The sequence below is a fragment of the Chinchilla lanigera genome, unplaced genomic scaffold (genome assembly GCF_000276665.1).
Source record: "Chinchilla lanigera isolate Chin_1 unplaced genomic scaffold, ChiLan1.0 scaffold00018, whole genome shotgun sequence".
NCBI lineage: Eukaryota > Metazoa > Chordata > Mammalia > Rodentia > Chinchillidae > Chinchilla > Chinchilla lanigera.
The window spans coordinates 1875444-1894009 of record NW_004955419.1 but is presented as its reverse complement, the minus strand read 5'-3'; the positions used below and the strand labels follow the sequence as shown (position 1 = coordinate 1894009).

Below are 18566 nucleotides of genomic sequence, written 5' to 3'. Positions count from 1 at the left end.
GGAGGAATTTCTGGTTGTCACAGCTGAAGAGAAGGTGCCACTAGCATCTAGCAGGTGGAGGTCAAAGACACTCAAGTCTATGAAACACAGGACAGTCCCTCACAATAAACAGTGAATTGGTCCTGCTTTCTGACACCTACAAAGTGGTCAATTAGATCCTTTTAGTGTTCATCCCCTGCTCCAAACAAAGACAGCTGAAACAATAAATGAACAAGTAGACCAGGAGGAAAATAGCTACAAAGAAGCCCAAGAGTATAGCAAAGGAGTAGCAGAAAACCCACAGAGCACAGAAACTCAAATGTCAAGGAAACTCCTAATCTCTGCCACCCCATCTCCCAGTGGGGACCAGCTCAGAACCAGGAAAGACTTCTCCCTGCAGGAAAGAGGTCACTAGTACCCAGCAACATGGTGGGCACCCACTATCCTCACCACTTGGGGCCCCTGGATCCTCACAGCACTGAGCACAGCCAGAGGAGATACTTGGAGTCCACAAAACCACGCTCCTTCAAGGAGCCACCCCTGTCCCATACGAGGTCACTGCATTAAGTCATTCAGGAACCAGAGCCACTGCTGGAACATGGCCTGCTCTGGGGCAAGTGGCCACTGACCTTGTCCATCCCTGAGACTTGGCCACCACTGAACCCCCTGCCCAGTGGCCTACCAGTCCCAGTCTGAGCTGCTGCTACACCCAAGCCTGTGGAGCTAAGATGCTGTGGGGCTGCACCATCTATCCTCATAACTGTTGGTGTCCTTTGCCCCTGGGGGACCAAGCTGAAGCTGCCTTCTGCCTTCCAAAGGAAGGGTGCCTTGGCTGAGCTAATGTGGCATCCCACATCCCTGGCAAATAGAGCAATGGGCGAACTGAAGCATCCTGCCCTCCATCCTTCCCTGAAACTTAGAAAGCTCCCTAGAATCTGGGCCGCTGAGAAAACTCCCTCCCTGGGGAGTAGGGGGTCATTGCTGTGCTGCTCCCTGCTGCCCAGGGCCCAAGTAACAGCTACGCTCTGCCACCCCATGGTTCTTGCTGTCACTGCCTCTGACTTTACAGAGTTTGGGATACTGCCATGCCCCACCATCCTAGGGTCTAGAGTCACCACTGCACAGTGCCTCATCCCTGTGCCCTATTGGCTCTGGTTCCCAAACTGTAGTTGTACCCAGCTCCCCAAGCCCAGACCTCCAGAGCCATTTTGTAAACTTCAGAAGAAAGAATAATTCTGCCAGATGCATAGATATCAAGGTAGTGACAAAAGAAAGAGGGAAAGGCAGGTAAAGTAATACCATCAAATGAACGGAGTAACTTGGTAGTAAGTGACCCCAAAGCAGAGAAAATTTACAAATTGCCAGAAAAATAATTAATAATCTCAAGGAAACTTAGTGAGATGAAGGGGCTACAAAAGACAATTCAATGAAATCAGGAAAATAAGTGTCACAATTAGACATTTTTTAAAAAGGAATGATATAGAAATCTTGGAGCTGAAGAACTCAACGAATGAAATAAAAAATAAAATAGAGTGCTATAATCACAGACAAGATCAAGCAGAAGAAACTCTGAACTTGAAAATCGGTCTTTTGAAATTACCCAGAAGCGACAAAAAGGAAAGAAAAAATGCGAAGACATAGTATGGAATTTATAGGATGCCAGTAAGCAAACAAACATTTAAATTATAGGTGTTTCTTAAGGAAACAAGGCAGAGATACGGACAGAGATCTTACTTAATGAATTAATTGCTGAAAACTTCCCAAGTCTTGGAAGAGTTATAAACGTTCAGATATGTGAAGTTCAAAAGTCCCCAAAGAGATTCCATCCAAACAAGTCCCCAATGAAGAATATTATAAATAAACTATCAAAAGTCCAGGACAGAGAGATGTTTTTTTGAGACAAGGTCTCACTTTGTAGTCTAGGCTTGCCTTAAGCTTATGATAATCCTCCTGTCTCAGCCTCCCAAGTGCTGGGGTTACAGAAGTTTGCCACTATGCCCAGCAAAAAAAAAAAAAATTTAAGAGATAAGGTCTATGTTGCTCAGGTTGCCTACGAACTTCTAGATTCAAGTGATTCTCCTCCCCTCAACTTCCTAAGTACCTGGGACTTAGGTACGTATCACTATGCCTGTCTTTAGAAGGAATTTTAAAAACAGCAGGAGAAAAGCATCAAATTACGTGTAAAGGAATATTTATCAGGCTACCAGCAGATTTCTTAGCAGAAACCTTGAAGGCCAAGAGAGAATGGAATGATAAACTCAAAGGATTGAAAAGGAAAGTTGCCAGCCAAAACTACTATATCAAGAAAAGCTGTCCTTCAGAAATAAAGGAGAAATAAAGTTTTCCCAGACAAAAATTGAGGGAATTCATCACCATTGCTTTACAAGAAATACTTCAGGGAATTCTTCCAATAGAAACAACAGGGTATTAATTACTATCATGAAAATGTATCGAAGTATAAAATTTACTGGTAAAGGAAAAATTCAGAACACTCCACACTGAAAGGGTGCTATGAAAATCGTATATATTTTAGTATAGAGGTGAAAAATCAAGAGTAAAAAATAACAACTAACAATAAATTATTAATAAATATGATATGAAAATATAAATTGCAACATCAAAAAATTGTGGAGGAGCCGGGCATGGTGGCGAACGCCTGAATCCCAGCACTCAGGAGGTTGAGGCAGAAGGATCATTGTGAGTTCAAGACCAGCCTGGGCTACAAAGTGAGCTCAAGGCCAGCCTGAACTGCACAGGGAAACCCTGTCTCAAAAAGACAAACAAAAAAAAAATTGTGGAGGGAGGGTGAAAGTGTAGTTTTCATATGCAACTGAAAATAAATTACAGTTACCAGGGTAACTAGTATAACTCTGAAGAGATTAATGCAAACTTCATGAAAACCACAAAGCCAAAAACTATAGCAGGTACACAAATAAAAGGAAAAGAAATCAAAATATAACACTACAGAAAATCACCAAATCACAGAGATATGCAGCAGGAAAAGGAAGGAAAAGGGACCTCTGAAAGAACCAGAAAATAAAATTTAAAATGGCAATAATAAATCCTTACTTTTCAATAATTATCTTAAACATAAATAGATTAAATTCTCCAATCAAAAGACACAGAGTGGATGAATGGATTTTTTTTTTAAATCCAACTAGGTATTACCTACAAAGACCCACTTTAACCATAAGGAACACATAGGTTAAAAGTAAAAGAATGGAAGAAGCTATCCCATGAAAATGGCAACCAAAAGAGAACAAGGGAGGTTATATTTATATTTGATCAAACAGACTGCAAGTCAAAAACTGTCACAAGAAACAAAGCAGGTCATTACTCACTAATAAAAGCCTCAGTTCATAAAGACGTAACAGAGACAGAGTTCAAAGCCAGCACATGGACTACATGGTGAGACTGGTCTCTAAAAAACAAACAAAAGATCTGAGCATGGTGTCACATGCCTATCATCCCAACACTCTAGGAGGCTGAAGCAAGAAGATCACAAGTTTGAGCCCAGCTTGGGACCCTGTCTCAAAATATTTAAAAAGGAGGAGGATGGAGCTCAGAGCAGAGGCCACAGGTTCAATCCCTAGCACTACAGAAAAGGAAAAAAAAGACATAACACTTGCTCAGCTATATGAACGCAACATTGGATCACCTAAATATATAAAGCAAATGTTGATGGACATAAAGAGGGAAATAGGTAGCAATGCAATATCTGTGTAGGATTTTAATACCCCACTTTCGACTATGGATGGATTGATCAGACAGGAGATGAATTTTAAAATACTGGATTCAAAATGAACTTTAGACAAAATGGACCTAAGAAATAGACCTTGAAATTTCTACCCAAGAGCACAGAATACACACTCTTCTTTAGTGTACATGGAACATTCTCCAGGATAGATCATATGCTATGCAACGACAATAAAAGTCTCAACAAATTTTAAAAAATCAAACCCACATCAAGTATTCTTCTGGACTACAGTGGCGCGAAACTAGGGATCATTAATAGGAGGAACTTTGGAAACTATGCAAATACTTGGAAATAAACAGCATGCTGCTGAGCAGCCAATAGGGCAATGAAGAAACTGTAAGGGAAATTTTAAAAGTTCTAGAGACAAATGAAAATAAAAACACAACATATCCAAACCAATGGGGCACAGAAAAAAGCAGTACTCAAAAGTATGTTTATAGCAATCAGCACCTACATCATAAAGAAAGAAAAAGGGGCTGGGAAAGTAGCTCAGTGGTAGTGTTTGCCTAGCATGTGTGAAAGCCTTGATTTAATCCTCAGCACTATAAGGAGAACAAGGAGAAGGAAGCCAGTGTAGTGGTGCCTGACTGTAACCCCAGCACTCTGGGAGGGTGAGGTTTAGTGAGACCCTGTCTCAAAATAAAAGATAAAAAAGGAGCTAGGTGTGCTGGCACACACCTGTCATCCCAGCATTTGAGAGGCAGGAGAATCGCTGTGAGTTCAAGGGCAGCCCAGCCTACATAGTGACCTCAGGGCCAGTCTGTACTACGTAGTGAGACCTTGTAGCAAAATATTAATTAATTTACTAATTAGTTAATTAATTTGTAAAAAGGATTGGAGATGCAGCTCAGTGCAAAGGATTTGGGTTCGATCCCTGTTATTGAAAAGAAGGAAGAGAAAGATCTTAAGTAAACAACCTAATGTTGCATTTTAAGAAACTAGAAAAATAAGAAGAAACACAACCCCAAATTAAAAGGAAACAAATAAGATCAGAACAGGGATAAATGAAACACAAAAAAGAAGAGCTGTTTTTTAAAGATAAAAAAAGTTAAAAAAAAATTAGATGATTTTTAAAAAACAAATAAATAAATAGAATCAAAGAGAGGGATAGGGGTTAGTTCTACTATTATATAGCACAATATGATAACAATCTACACAAGAATTAATTATGTATTTTGAAACAAATAGAGATGAGTTTGAAGGTTTTCAACACATAAAGATGACATTTGAAAAGATGAAAATACTAATTACCATGACTTGATCATTACATATTGTAAACAGGTATTGAAAGGGAATACTGTAACCCATAAATAACTACAGCTAGCACATGGCAATTAAAAATAAAATCAGTGAAATAAAACCACAGATAAAAGAGATAATATAGTTGATACCACAGAAATACAAAGAATCATGAAATTATTATGATCAACTTTACACCAAAAAATTGAAAAGCTTAGAAAAAATTTATTAGTTCCTAGACATATTCAACCTACCAAAAGTGGATCATGAAAAAGCAGAATATTTTATTATACCCATAAGGAGTAACAAGATTGAGCAATATTAAAGTCACCCATCAAAGGACCTATGGCTTCACTGTTGGATTCTACCAAATATTTAAAGAAGAACCAATATAAATTCTTCTCAAACTATTCCTGAAAATTTTAGAAGAGAAAATTATTTCAAACTCATTCCACAAGGCCAGTATTACCCCAGTACCATAAACAGACAATGACACAATAAAAAAAAACTATACATCAATCTCCCTGAAGAACGTATTTGCAAAAATCCCCAATGAAATACCAGCAAACCAAATTCAACCACACATTAAAAAGATCACTCGCTATAATCAAGTGGGATTCATCCCAGGGATCGAAGGATGACTCAACATACAAAAATCAATCAACTTGATTCATCACACTAACAAATGAAAGACAAATCCTATGATCATTTTAATAGCTGCAGAAAAATCCTTTGACAAATGTTAACATGTTTTCATGATTAAGACTAAAAAAAATTGGCATAAAATGTATATATCTCAACACAGCAAAAGCCATCCATGACAAGCCCACATCTAAGATCATACTGAATGGAAAAATGTTGACAAATTTTCCTCTAAGATGTACAATGAGAGATGGATGTTCACTTTTAGTCCTTACATTCAGCACACTACTACAAGTCCTGACCAGAGTAATTAGGCAAGAGAAATAAAAGACATCCAATTTGGAAAGAGGGAAGTTAAATTGTTTATTTCCAGATGACTTGATATTACAAGTATAAACCTTAAAGCCTCTACCAAAAAACTGTTAATCCAATAAATGCATTCAGTAAGTTGCAGGATACAAAAATCAGTAGCATTCCTATACACTAATAGTGAACTATCTGAAACAGAAATAAAGAAAATAATCTCATTTATAGGAGCTACCAAAAAATTAGATACAAGGGATACATTTCAGAGGAAATAAAAGATTTCCATACTGAAATCTATAAAAGATTGATGAAAAAATTAAAGAGCATCAAATAAATAGAAAAATATCCCATATTCAAGGATTAGAAGAATCCGTTATTAAAATGTCCATGCTACCCAGAGCAATCTACAGAATCAACTGAATCTCTATAAAAATATCAATGTTTTTCTTCACAAAAATAGGGTGGAAAATCCCAAGATTCATGTAGAACCAAGAAGACCCTGAATAGCCAAAGCCATCTTGAACAAAAAGAACAAAGCTAGAGTATCACTCCCTCACTTTAAAATATGCTACAGAGGTTTGGTAACCAAAACAGCATGGCGCCGGTGTAAAAACAGACACAGATCAGTAGAACAAAATAGAGGGCTCAGAAATAAATACATGAACCTAGAGACAGCCGCTTTCTGGCAAAGGTGCCAAGAGTAAATGCTGGGGAAAGGACAGCCTTCCTAATTAAAAGGTATGGGGAAAATTGGATACACACATGAAGTAAGTGGAAACCACATCCTTGCCTCTCACCAGATACAAAATTCAACTCAAAATGGATTAAAGATTTGCAAATGTAAGTCCTAAAATTATGAAACTACCAGAAGAAAATATACAGAAAACATCAATATCATCATGACATTGATCTGGGTGAGGTGTTTTTTTAATAAGACCTCCTAGTACAGGCAGCGAAAACAAAAGTGGGCTGAAAATATTATTTGGCATTAGTTTACTTACCTGACATGCATGAGGCCATGGGTTGCATCCCCAGAACTACCAATAAGAAAACAATAAAGCAAAAATAGAGACTAGGGTTACATCAAACTGAAAAGCTTAATAATGAAGGAAATAACAGAATGAAGAAACAACCCAAAGAATAAGAGAAAACATTCGCAAATTATATGACAAGGTGTTAGTACCCTGAATATATAAGTATTTCAAACCACTCAATATCAGGAAAGAAATCTAATTAAGGAAAGGGGCCCAAATACAATGGAGTGCTACTCAGCCATGAAGGATAAACTTGAGACGCTGGTAGCTAAACGGATGGACCTTGAGACCATACTCCTAAGTGAAATAAATCAGACACATATGTGTAAATATTGCATTGTCTCTCTGGTGTGAGAAAGTTTAAATAAGAACCAAAATGTGTGATATATACTGTGAAATAAGAAATAATTGTTCAAAGGAAAAGGAGAATGAGGCGCTGGAAGGGAAAAGAAAAAAAATGAGGAAAAAAAGGATAAAATGGAAACAAACATTTGTAAATAAGGAGGGGAAACAGGGTTGACAGAGAGGAGGAGATTGGGGAAAAAAAGAAGAAGTAAGGTATATAATATACAGCTGATATATGTGATTATTACACACATCTAAATTGCATCAATAAACTTAATTAGTAAAAAAAGGAAATGGAGCCCAGTATGATGACACACATCTGTCATCCCAGCTCTCCGGGAGGCTGAGGCAGAAGGATGGAGCCCAGCCTGGGCAACTTAGCAACTTAGTGATAGTCTGTCTCAATAAAAGATGGGGGCGGGGGGGGGCTCAGTACAGAGGCCCTTGTTTCAAACCCCAGTACCAGGAAGAAAAATACTAAAACTAAACTAAACTGAACTAAAAGGACAAGCCAGGCATGGTGGTACACGTCTGTAATCCCAGCTACTCAGGAGGCTGAAGCAGGAGAATCTCAAGTTTGAGTTCAGCTTGTACAATTTAGCATCTTAGTGAGACCCTGTCTCAAAATAAAATATAAATAGATTAAAAGGCCTGGGATATAGCTCTGTGAGGGCCTGCTTCACATGTGCAAGGCCCTGGGTTCCATCCCCAGCACTGGGGGAATAAATGGACATGAGACTTGAGTAGACATTTCCCAATGAAAACATGCAAATGGCCCACAGGTATATTTTGAAATCTTCAGCATCATTCATCACCAAAGAAATGCAAGTCAAAACCACGATGACAAATCATCTCACCCCAGTGGAAGGCTGCTGTACCAAACACAAAAGAGAACAAATGCTGGCAGAGAAGTGGAGAAAGGGAACACTATACACTCTTGGAGGAAATGTGAGTTAGTACAGGCTTCACAGAAAATGTATGGAGATTTCTCACAAAACTAGAGACAAATCTACCATATGATCAAACAATCCTACTCCTGAGTATGTAAGCGAGGGAAAAGAAATCAGTTTGTCAAAAAGACATCTGCATCCACTTGTTTATTGCAGATTATTCACAATAGCCAAGATAAGGAATAAACGCAAGTATCCATCCACAGTTGAGGAAAGAAAATGGGGTGTGCGTGTATTTATATGTGCACACACGTGAGACACACACACATATGTAAAATGGAATACAACTCAACCATGGAAGAGAAATGAATCTTGTAATTTGTGACAACATAGATGAACCTGGAAAATATCATCTTAAATGAAAAAAAAACAGGCACAGAAAGACAAGTAAGACAGGGTCTCATATCTATGGGGACCTAAACCACTTTACCTCAAAGAAACAGGGAGTAGAGTAGTGGCAACCACAGGCTGAGAAAGATAGGGGGAGAGGGTGGGGAGAGGTAGGTCAGTGGATGCAAAGCCACAGCTGGGAAGAATAAGTGCTGGCATTCTGATGCACAGTGTAGGTACCACAGATAACAAGAACATATTATATATGTCAAAATAGCCAGAAGAAAGGGTTGTGTTGTCACCACAATAAATGGTAAATATTGTAGGTGAAGGATATGCTAATTCCCCTGAAGACTGATCATTACGCAATGTCTACAAGTCAAGACATCACATTGTGACCAGTACATTTTGTGTCAATTAAAGATAAAATGAACCAAGGGTGGTGGCGCATGCCTGTAATCCCAGCACTTGGGAGCCTGAGGCAGGAGGATCGCTGTGAGTTCAAGGCCAGCCTGGGATACAAAGTGAGTTCAAGGCCAGCCTGAACTGCATAGCAAGACCCTGTCTAACAAAGACAAGAAAAATAAATAAATAAACAAGAAAATGAAACTTTAAAAATTTTCTTAGTCCCAAATGTCCATGGAAATCCTGGCTTAGGGGACACATAGTATGTAAAGAATGTCCCCTGGGTCACCAAGGGCATGGTACAGGGGACATGTGGCAGGGGACATGCCTGTGTGGGAATCTAGACCCCCCTTAGAAAACTGTGTGTCTTTGGGCAGGTGACACTCCCTCTCTGAGCCTATGCTACCTCAACTATAAAATAGGAAAAATAACAGCTGCCTTGCTGTGGTTTGGATCCTAAATGTCCCCAGAGCCTCCTGTGTTCAAGGCTTGGTCCCCATCCACTGAGATGAGGTGGCACCCAACGGAAGAAGTTAAGTCACTGGAAGTGTCCCCTGAAGGGATACTGGGACCTTGGCCCCTTCCTTTCTCTCCTTTGATTGCTGGTGGCTGTAAGGAGAGCATCCTCCTCTGCCATAAGCTCCCACTGCCATGATGTCTTACCACAGGCCCTAAAGCAATGGGACTCACCATGGACTGAAACCTCAAAACTATGAGCCAAAAGAAACCTTTCTTCCTGTAAACTGATGTTCTCGGTTATTTGGTCACAGAAACAGAGAGCTGACTAATACATACCTTGTGAGATTGCAAGAGGATCATGGGAGGTGTTTATTAATGCAGTTCTTTGAAAAGAGTCAGAGCTCCAGGTAATGAGCTCACGAGTCCCTCCGCAATTCACATCCACACTCATCCAGTGCGACTGTATTTAGAGATAGGGCCTTTGTGGATGTCATTGGTTAAATTAAAATGTGGTCATACTGGGTGAGGGTGGGCCCTAAATCCAATCACTGGTGTCCTTATTGAAAAGGGCGAGGTTCAGATCCACCAACACACAGAGGAGTGAGTGATGAGTCTGCGAGCCAAAGGACACCAGGTATTGCTGGCAACACCTACCTCAAGGCTGGGAGGAAGGCATGGAAGTCTCCCTTGGAGCCTTTGAAGGAACCAGCACAATCCTGCTGAGACTTTATTGCAGATTCTGGTCTCCAGGAACTGTAGGAATAATTTTCATTGTTTGAACAACTTATAGTATGTCTTTTTTTCATACTGGGGATTGAACCCAGGGCCTTTCTACTGAGCTACATCCCCAGATATTTTTTATTTTAAGATAAAGTTTCCTCAGTCTCTAAATTGCCTAGGTTGGGCTCAAACTTGCAATCTTCCTGTCTCAGCCTCCTAGAGAGCTGGGATTACAGGCATGTGCCACCTCCCCCAGCTGTTTATGGTATGTTTTTATGGCAATACCAGGGGCTACGGCCATGCAGTAACTGTCATGATGTGACTTACAGCGCACCAGTGGGCATCTTGGGCGCTCCCAGGTTCCACAGCACCTACGTGCATTTGTCCTCTAGCCTCGTACATAGAACCCTAACCCCCAGGATGTATCCGGGGCTTGGGTTTTCTCTGGGGGTCACAGAGAATGTGTCCATCTCCACGGGCCCTGTTTATACTTACAGCACACAAGCTACAGGGGGCGGCTGGGGATTTAGCTCAGCGGCAAAGCGCCTGCCTGGCAAGCGCAAGGTCGTGAGTTCGGTTCCTGGTACCAGAGAAAAACCAAAAAAAAAACCCAAACAAACAAACAAAAAGCTACAGAGGGACCCACAGTGCCTATGGGATTTACCCACAGCACACGGCATGCACCGGCACTGCAGCCTGCACCACCCTACTCTGTGTGGCCAGGGTGACGGGGCACACAGAGGTCACCCAGGGCACAGCAAGTGTGCCCACAGCGGTTCCCAGGTACACGCGAGCAAAAGGGGGTAAACCTTGAAGATACAGCAGGAGCCATGGCGCAGAGCAGGCCCAGCACCCACCAGGGGCGCACGTCGAGAGAAGCCAGGTGTGTGCCCCAGGAAGGTACCAGTGACAGGCAGCCTGCGTCCCTGGAAAGCAGACGCCCACAGCCTGGAATGAATGCGGCACCCAGGCTGCATCTGCCGCAGCCCGTGGTGTCTGCAACCCAAGACAGCCGCCACAAGCCAGGCGGGCTCCTGCTCCACGGAGGTGGCTCCGAGGAGCTCCGTGCAGCTATGGCCCATGCAAAGCAAGGAAGGAGGAAAATCCATTTGGGGCCAAGAGCTCTGTCTGAACTTTGTCCTTTTCTCAAGCAAAAGAAAATATTATTTCACCCTCTAAAGAACCACACATAATAACAGGCGAAATGTCAAGGCCAATGTTGATATAAACCCCCAAGGAAAACAAACATCTCCGTACCTTCTCGGTGGCCTCCCCACCTCACCCTGCTCGGCTAGTTTACACAGATCTAGCGGTGGGCAGAGAGAGGAGGGGGATCGGGGAAGCCTGCGGGCATGGAGTTGGGCCGCGGTGGGGACACGGAGCCCTTGAGGAAGCATAGGTGAGCTTGGGAAGGATAGCCAGGCCAGGCCAGCAGATAAGAGCTTGGCCTGATTTCAGATCCCAGCTCATGCACTGGATGTATGACCTTGGGCAAGTAGCCTGACCTCTCTGAACCTGCTTCCTCATTGGCAAATGAGAGGATGGCACAGGATTATCTAGGTAGGGCACTCAGCATAGTGCCTGGCACAAGGACTGATCATTACCCTCTGGCCAGCCAGGTGTCCTAAAAGGCTAAGGGGTGAACCACAGGTAGTTCCTGAGCGCCCTCCAGGTGCCCAGTGCTAGCCCAGACATTCCACCGAAATTATTTTCCTGAATGCATTCAGCCCAGCCCAGTGGAAGTCACCATCCCCATGTTCAAGAGCATAAAGGAGACTCAGGGAAGGAAGGGGCTCCCCCAAAGTTACCCAGCTGGGAAGCAGAGCTCAGAGTTAAAGTCAGGTTTGTCTGGCACCCCAAAGCCTTAGGCAGAGAGGAAAGCTAGAGGCCCGGTCCTACCCCTGAGGCTCCAGGACCCTCCATGTCCTGGGATGAGCCTGGAAGCCCTCCTGGCCGCACCCAGGTGACCCTCCAAACTTGCAGTCCCCTTTTTGTGTTTCTCTTTCCTAAACTGAAGGCAATCCAGCAATGTTTATAGAGCGCTTCTTCCAAGCCAGGCGCTGGGTTGAGCATGAGGACCCAGAATTAGAACCTCTCAGAGTCCTTTGGAGAAAATTCCAGTTCAGTGGGTGTTCGGGGGATGGGGAGATGTAACAAGATGATACTCGCCTTGAGAGAGGTCTGTTCAAGCTCCAGGAGGACCCAGGGAGAGGGGAACTGGAAGGAGTTAGCACTTAAGTGGAAGCTTGGGTCGGACGGCAGTTTGCAGGGAGGGCCAGAGGGGATGAGTACCTACGCAGAGGGGAAAGGGGCCCAGAAGGGTTGGGTACCAACACACCAGTCACTGACATATCCAGGGACAAGAGACTGGCGAGAGAGTGATGAGCGGATATGGGATCTCATAAGGCAGAAGCAGGACTGGGTTGATGGGGGCAGCTCAGGCAGATTTTACTGGGGGAGCCATGGGAGCCATGGAGGGAGAGGGACCTTTGAGGGAGATCACACAGGAAGCCAAGTGGGAGAGGGAAGGCTATAGGTGCGAGGCCAGTGTCAGAGCAGAATTAGATGGCTGGACAGAAAGTGGTGACTCCAGGGATGCTGGGGACAAGTGACCCCAGGATATGCACAGGGTAAAAGGGACAGAAGCGGGATATAGTGGCTCATACCTGTGATCCCAGCAATCAGGAAGCTGAGGCAGGAGGATCACCAAAAGTTCAAAGCCAGCCTGGGCTACATAGCAAGACCTTGTCTCAAAACAAACCAAAAAAACAAACAAGATAGAATGGACAGAACCTAGAACCCACTCTGCAAAGAAGTGGTGGAAGACAGAGGAGAGGGAGTCCACAGGATGCTTGGGCGTCATGGCTGGCTGGGTCTGACAGCGCTGCCTGCTGAGGAGCTGTGTGGCCCCAGAGGAATGAGGGAGGAGTTTCACCAGGCCCAGGCTGCTGCAGTGAGGACACCAGGAAATGACTGGCCAAGCAGGTCAGAGGAGAAGCCGGAGCCAGGGAGCCGGCTTGGACATCCCTCTGGTGGTGGTGGAGGATGCTGAGGTCCCCAGGGGCATGGGCTGTGCGGGACAACCATGGGGCTGGACTGAAACCCAGGCACACCCGTATCAGGGACATGCAAGAAAGAAAGAGATGTCCAGCCAGGTGCATACCTGGTAAGCCCAGCACTCTGGGAAGCTGAGGCAAGATGATTGCAAATTTGAGCCCAGGCTGGGTAACTTATTGATTTTGAGGGGAGGGGTTTGAGACAGGGTCTCACTATGGAGGTCAGGCTGGCCTCAAACTCACAGCGATCCTCCTGCCTCAGCCTCCCAAGTGCTGGGATTACAGCCCAGCCTGAATCATTTACTGAGAACTTGTCTCAGAATATAAATAAAAAGGGCTGGAGATGTAGCTCAGTGGGAAGGCCCTGGGTTCGATTCCCAGTACCACAAAGGGAGGGACCCATAGCGCTGCCAGAGAAGGCCGCGCACAAGGCACAGCAAGGCTGAGGGGAAAGGGAAAACCCAGCCAGGAGATGAGATCCAAAGGGTGCAGGGGAGGGTGGAACAGAGCTGCGGTGGGGGGGGCAGTGGTGGGAAGGATGGGGGACAGGCCATACGTGGCTCTTTAAAAGCTAGGAAGGAAATGGAGAGTATCCTGGAAGATGGGAGCTAGCAGGAGGCTCGGGTGCAAAGGAGGGTTTTGTTTCAAAACAGGAGACTTGAACCGCTGGTGCGCGGCCGCGGGACGGCGGGGTTACTGCAGAGGGTGCCACGGTGGCGATGCGGAGGCTGTAGCAGTGCTGTTCTGCTCAGTGACAGGAGGACCGAGGGACACAAGTAATGAGTAGCAAGGGTCGCCCAGAGAGCAGGGTGACAAGAGGCGGAGGGCCTCAATGCCAGGTCACAGAGGTCCCCAGGGGCCGGCTGAGGAATCCTCCAGGGCAGCAGGGAGGCGGAAGGTAGTGCGGGCTCTGGATTCAGACTGACTTGGGTTTGCGCCCCGCTCACCAGCTGCGTGACCCTGCATGGTGCCCCCACATGGCTAGCTCCCTGTCCCCGAGAGAGGGACGGCAACAGTCCCTGCCCCATGGGGACAGATGCACCCAAGGCACCCAAAGCACAGGGCCGGCTCTGACCAGGGGACCTCAGTAAATGTTAGCAAATAAGAATAATAAATACAGGGGGGCTATGGAAGGGTTTCGCAGGCGGGAAGCGGCAAGGTCAAATCTGTATTTTCCAAAGGCCCGGCTGGAGGAGGAGGTGGCCGTGGGGAGGGATGAAAAGGTCGTGCACTTCTCGAGGTATTTCTCTGAAGTCTGTGGGAAGTTTGTAGTGTCAGGTTAAAGATTTTATTGGTTCCATGTTTGGTTTTTGATCCGCCTGTTTCCTTGGGATCCTCCTGTGTCGGATGCTGGCCTCCTGGTCACCGGCCCGGCCACTCCTGCCTGGTGAGCAGGGCCTAACAGGGCTCCGAGCTCTATTTCAGCAGTGAAATAAATGGATGGGAAAAATAAGTACAGGACATAAATAAGGAGCACAGGGAGCGGATTTGGGGGGAGAGCCTGGGCCAGGGTGGCCGGCCTCAGCGTACGGGGCGGCAGCATGCGGGGTGGCAGTCCCCACCAGGCTGGGCTGGGGTGGTCCCTCAAGTCCCCCAGTGTGTCCCCAGGACAATCCGCAGTGGGCTCTCCTTTCACAGCACTCATAGCTCCCACTCAGCACGGCAGCAACACAGCCCAGAGGGAATGCCCGGGCTCCCAGCGAGGCCGAGGGCTCAGGCCTGGGGAGAGAGAAGGCCAGGAATGATAACAACCTGCGCAGGGGCTGTCACTGAGTTCTTCACACGTGCCAGGCTCCTTCTCATACTGCATGACCCTCTGATGAGACAAATTTTCCAAAAGACCCTGCTGGAGGAGGAGGTAGCCTTGGATTAGACCCATTTCATAGAGAAGGATACTGAGGCTCCGACAATTACACCACCTGGCCAAGGCTCCACCTTGGATAGAGCCTGTATTTATTTAGACATGGTCTTTACGTGTAGCTATGTAGTTCAGGCTGGCCCTGAACTCACAATGCGGCCTAGGCTGTTCTTAAACTCAGCAATCCTCCTGCCTCAGCCTCCCAAGTGCTGAGATTACAGCCCAGCACCACCACGCCTGCTCAGAGCCTGTGTCTTGGAAGAGCTGCCCACACACTTGTCCACCCAGCTCCAAGGACTCTGGACTGTGAGGAGCCCCAGGGAGCCCATCATCCATGAAGCCTCAGAGACACCGAGTCCCTCTGCCTGTCACTCAGGCTCGTGGTAGAAAGAACCCAAGGAGAAAGGTAGAAAGAACCCTGGCCTCCTCTGCGGCTCTCTGCTAACTGCTGTGTGACCTAGGGCACACAGTAGCTTCCCCTCTCTGAGCCTTGGCTGCCTTCCCCTTTGTCAAGCATGGCTGGGTGTCTGTCTTGCAGGTCCTGCTGGCTCCTGTCTGTCTTTGACCCAGCACATAGTAGGTGCTCCACAGAGGCCAAAGCCCTCTTCCCAGAGCTTCCCTGTCGATCTCCATGGAATCCACGCTGTGAAAATAAACATGAACTCAAGTGGCCCTGGTCTCTGTGGCAGCCAAAGGGAAACTCGGTCCCCAGCCCGTGTCTGTTCTAAGCAAGAACAAAAGTTTCCCTGTGAAGTCCCCCCCACCCCCGCTTCCTTCTGGAGCCAGCTGGATGGGGTGGGGGCGGGGCCGGCCCTGGCCCCTGAGCTCAGCTACCAGTCAAAGTAGCCTCGCTCCACCTGACCCATCCCAGCACCACTGGCCGGGCGGAAGCAGGTGATCCAGCCTTCAGAAGGGGCAGAAAGCCAGGTAGGGGTGAGGAGAGAAGGTTCCCACAGTGGCCCTGGGGACAGGCATGCAGGGACCGGAATCTGGCACTGCAGACAGGAGAGTCAACAAGTTCTCCTTGCAGGGCATGCAGCCGCTCACCGTCTCACGCCCCTTTGCCCACTAGCGCCATTATTCAGAGTGGCTTAGACCTGGTTTCCAGAGCTCTTGGGACTCAGGCTGGCCCTGGGAGACACAGCAAGACTTGAGGGCAGAGAGAAAGGGGCTCAAATTCTGGCCTGGGGCAGGAAAGGGCCTCTCTGAGCTGCTGGCTGCATCTGGGTCATGCAATGACATGCTGCTCGAGCCGAGGTCTGCAGTGACCTGTGCCTTTAGACTGGGCAGCCCCTTGGGGGCAGATGTGAGGCCCAGCCCAGGTGGGCTTCACCAGCTAGGAGCAGGGTTTCAGGGAGGGACGGCGGGTCCTTGAGAAAGACTCCACCTCGGGAGGAGGAGAGCCAGAACGTCAGGCCAGGCTCAGCTGAGGGCCCCAGGGCAGTGGTACAGTGTGGCCGCTCTGGGTGGCGGATGGTATTCTTGATGCCAGCATGGACAATGCGGCTGTTCCCTGGGGAGAAGGGGGTATGCAGAAGGGAGCCCTGTTTCACTGGACTCTAATCCTCCGTGTGCCCAAGCAATGGCACTGGGGAGTCGCCTAACCAAGTACCAGCCAGAGGAGTGACCTCACCTCCTCCAAGGTCATGGGAGCCCCAAGGGTCCACAGAGAAGAGCAGCTGTGCTGGACAGTGAGCCCAGCGGAGCTGTGTATGTGGGTCGGTGGCAGCAATCACAACCAAAGCAGCCTTGTTTGTCCCCAGAGGGCCCCAGGAGGCTCCAAGCAGCTAGAAAACTATAGGGTCCTTGGCCAAGGTGGGCAGCTCTGTTCCAAGAGCAATGGCAGAGATGGTGAGGGGCACGGAGGAATTGTCAAATGGCAAGCAGGGTGTGATGGTTTGTGTCTGCATGCCCCTCAAATCCTCAGGCAGTCATGGGGCAGGCTTCTAGATTTTTTTGATCCATGGTCCAATGCTGGGATTATGGGTATAAGTGCTACACCGGCCTTGGGGCGGGGTAATTTGCATATGTATGGAAGGGAAAGAGGCTTGCTCTTCCCGCTTGCTCCTCCATTTCGCTCTTGCTGCTTTTGCTGTCTTCCGTAGCCATGAACGGTTGCCCTCTGCCATGTGCCACTCTGCCTTGGAGCCAGCTGAGTATGCACTGAAACCTCCACAGACTGTGAGCTAAATAAACCTTTTCTTCCTTCCTTAATTTTGGGTGTTGGGTATTTTGTTTCAGCAATGAGAGAAAAGTAACCAAGACACAGGGTTTATGTGAATGAGGCCTCGATACACTGTTCAAAATGTTTAATTTATCTGGGCCTGTTGGCACATACCTATAATCCCAGCCCTCAGAAGGCTGATGCAGGAGGATTGCCATGAGTTCAAGGCCAGCCTGGACTACATAGAGAGACCATATATAAAAAAAAGAAAGGTTAATTTATAACTAGGTTTGGTGTGCACACCTGTAATCCCAGGTACCCAAGAGACTGAGGCAGGAGGATCCCACAGTTCAAGGCCAGCCTGGGCAATGTAACAAAGTCCTATCTCAAAATAAAACAAAAAAGGGCTAGGGCTTGGGATGTAGCTCGATGGTAGAGCACTTGCCTGGCATGCACGAGACTCAATCCTCAATACTGCCCAAAAAATAAATAAAAGAAAAAAACTCTGAATTTATAAAGGTTAGCTGCTAGGATTTTATATTTTGGATGTTTTATATCTTGCAACTTTACCAGACTTGTTATTTCTTGTAGCTTTTTTGGAGATTACATTGGATGTTCTGCATAATGATCATGTCATATGCAAACAGATGAAATTTTATTTTTTTCTTTCAAAATAAAATGGTAACTAGGACTTACCTGTGGGTGTATGTTGGACACCCTGAGTGTGTGTGTGTGTGGGGGGGTGTTCCTCCAGGAAAACCCCAGAAAGAAGGATGGGACCCTTCCTGAGGCTAAAGCTCACAATATCCAGTTTTCGGTCCAACAGCTTGTTGATGTCTAAGTTTTGGTGACCACAGTCCCTCCAGTCCCTCCCCTACTGGACGTGCATCAAGATTCATGATCTCAGAGCTGAGAAAGAATCAGGTAGGACAAGATCTGGAGCCCACAGAACTGGGCTCCCTGCCTTCTGGCAAAGACTTTTAAACCCTTAATAATACATTATATTCAAAAATTAAACACTCCAATGATTAAATTACAGTGGAAGGGTTTTTTAGTTTTGATCTTTAAAAGTTTTAGATTGTGTGATCCTACCCTGAGGGACAGGTAGACAATTATGCAATGCACAAAGATGTAGTTCGGTCTATTGACTGATGACGCAGGATGTCATCACATCACTTGTACAAAAAGCTTGGCAATCCTCTGAATAGCCAACAAAAACGTGAATGTCACACAGCTGTTAAAAATGACTGCTGAGCATATACACGTTTGTGTTTTTATTTATGTCCAAATGAAATAGATTTTTAAAAAACCAGGATGATCCC

The 18566-nt window shown here is 46.0% G+C and overlaps 1 protein-coding gene across 1 annotated transcript in view; it reads right to left on the bottom strand.

Moving 5' to 3' along the window:
• The window catches only part of LOC106148274, a 75441-nt gene that overhangs the window by 39581 nt on the left and 17294 nt on the right, over positions 1–18566 (bottom strand). Inside the window, exon 7 of the mRNA XM_013513098.1 lies at positions 16414–16593. Within this exon, the coding sequence (XP_013368552.1) occupies positions 16414–16593 (180 nt within the window). The remainder of the gene's footprint in view (positions 1–16413; positions 16594–18566) is intronic.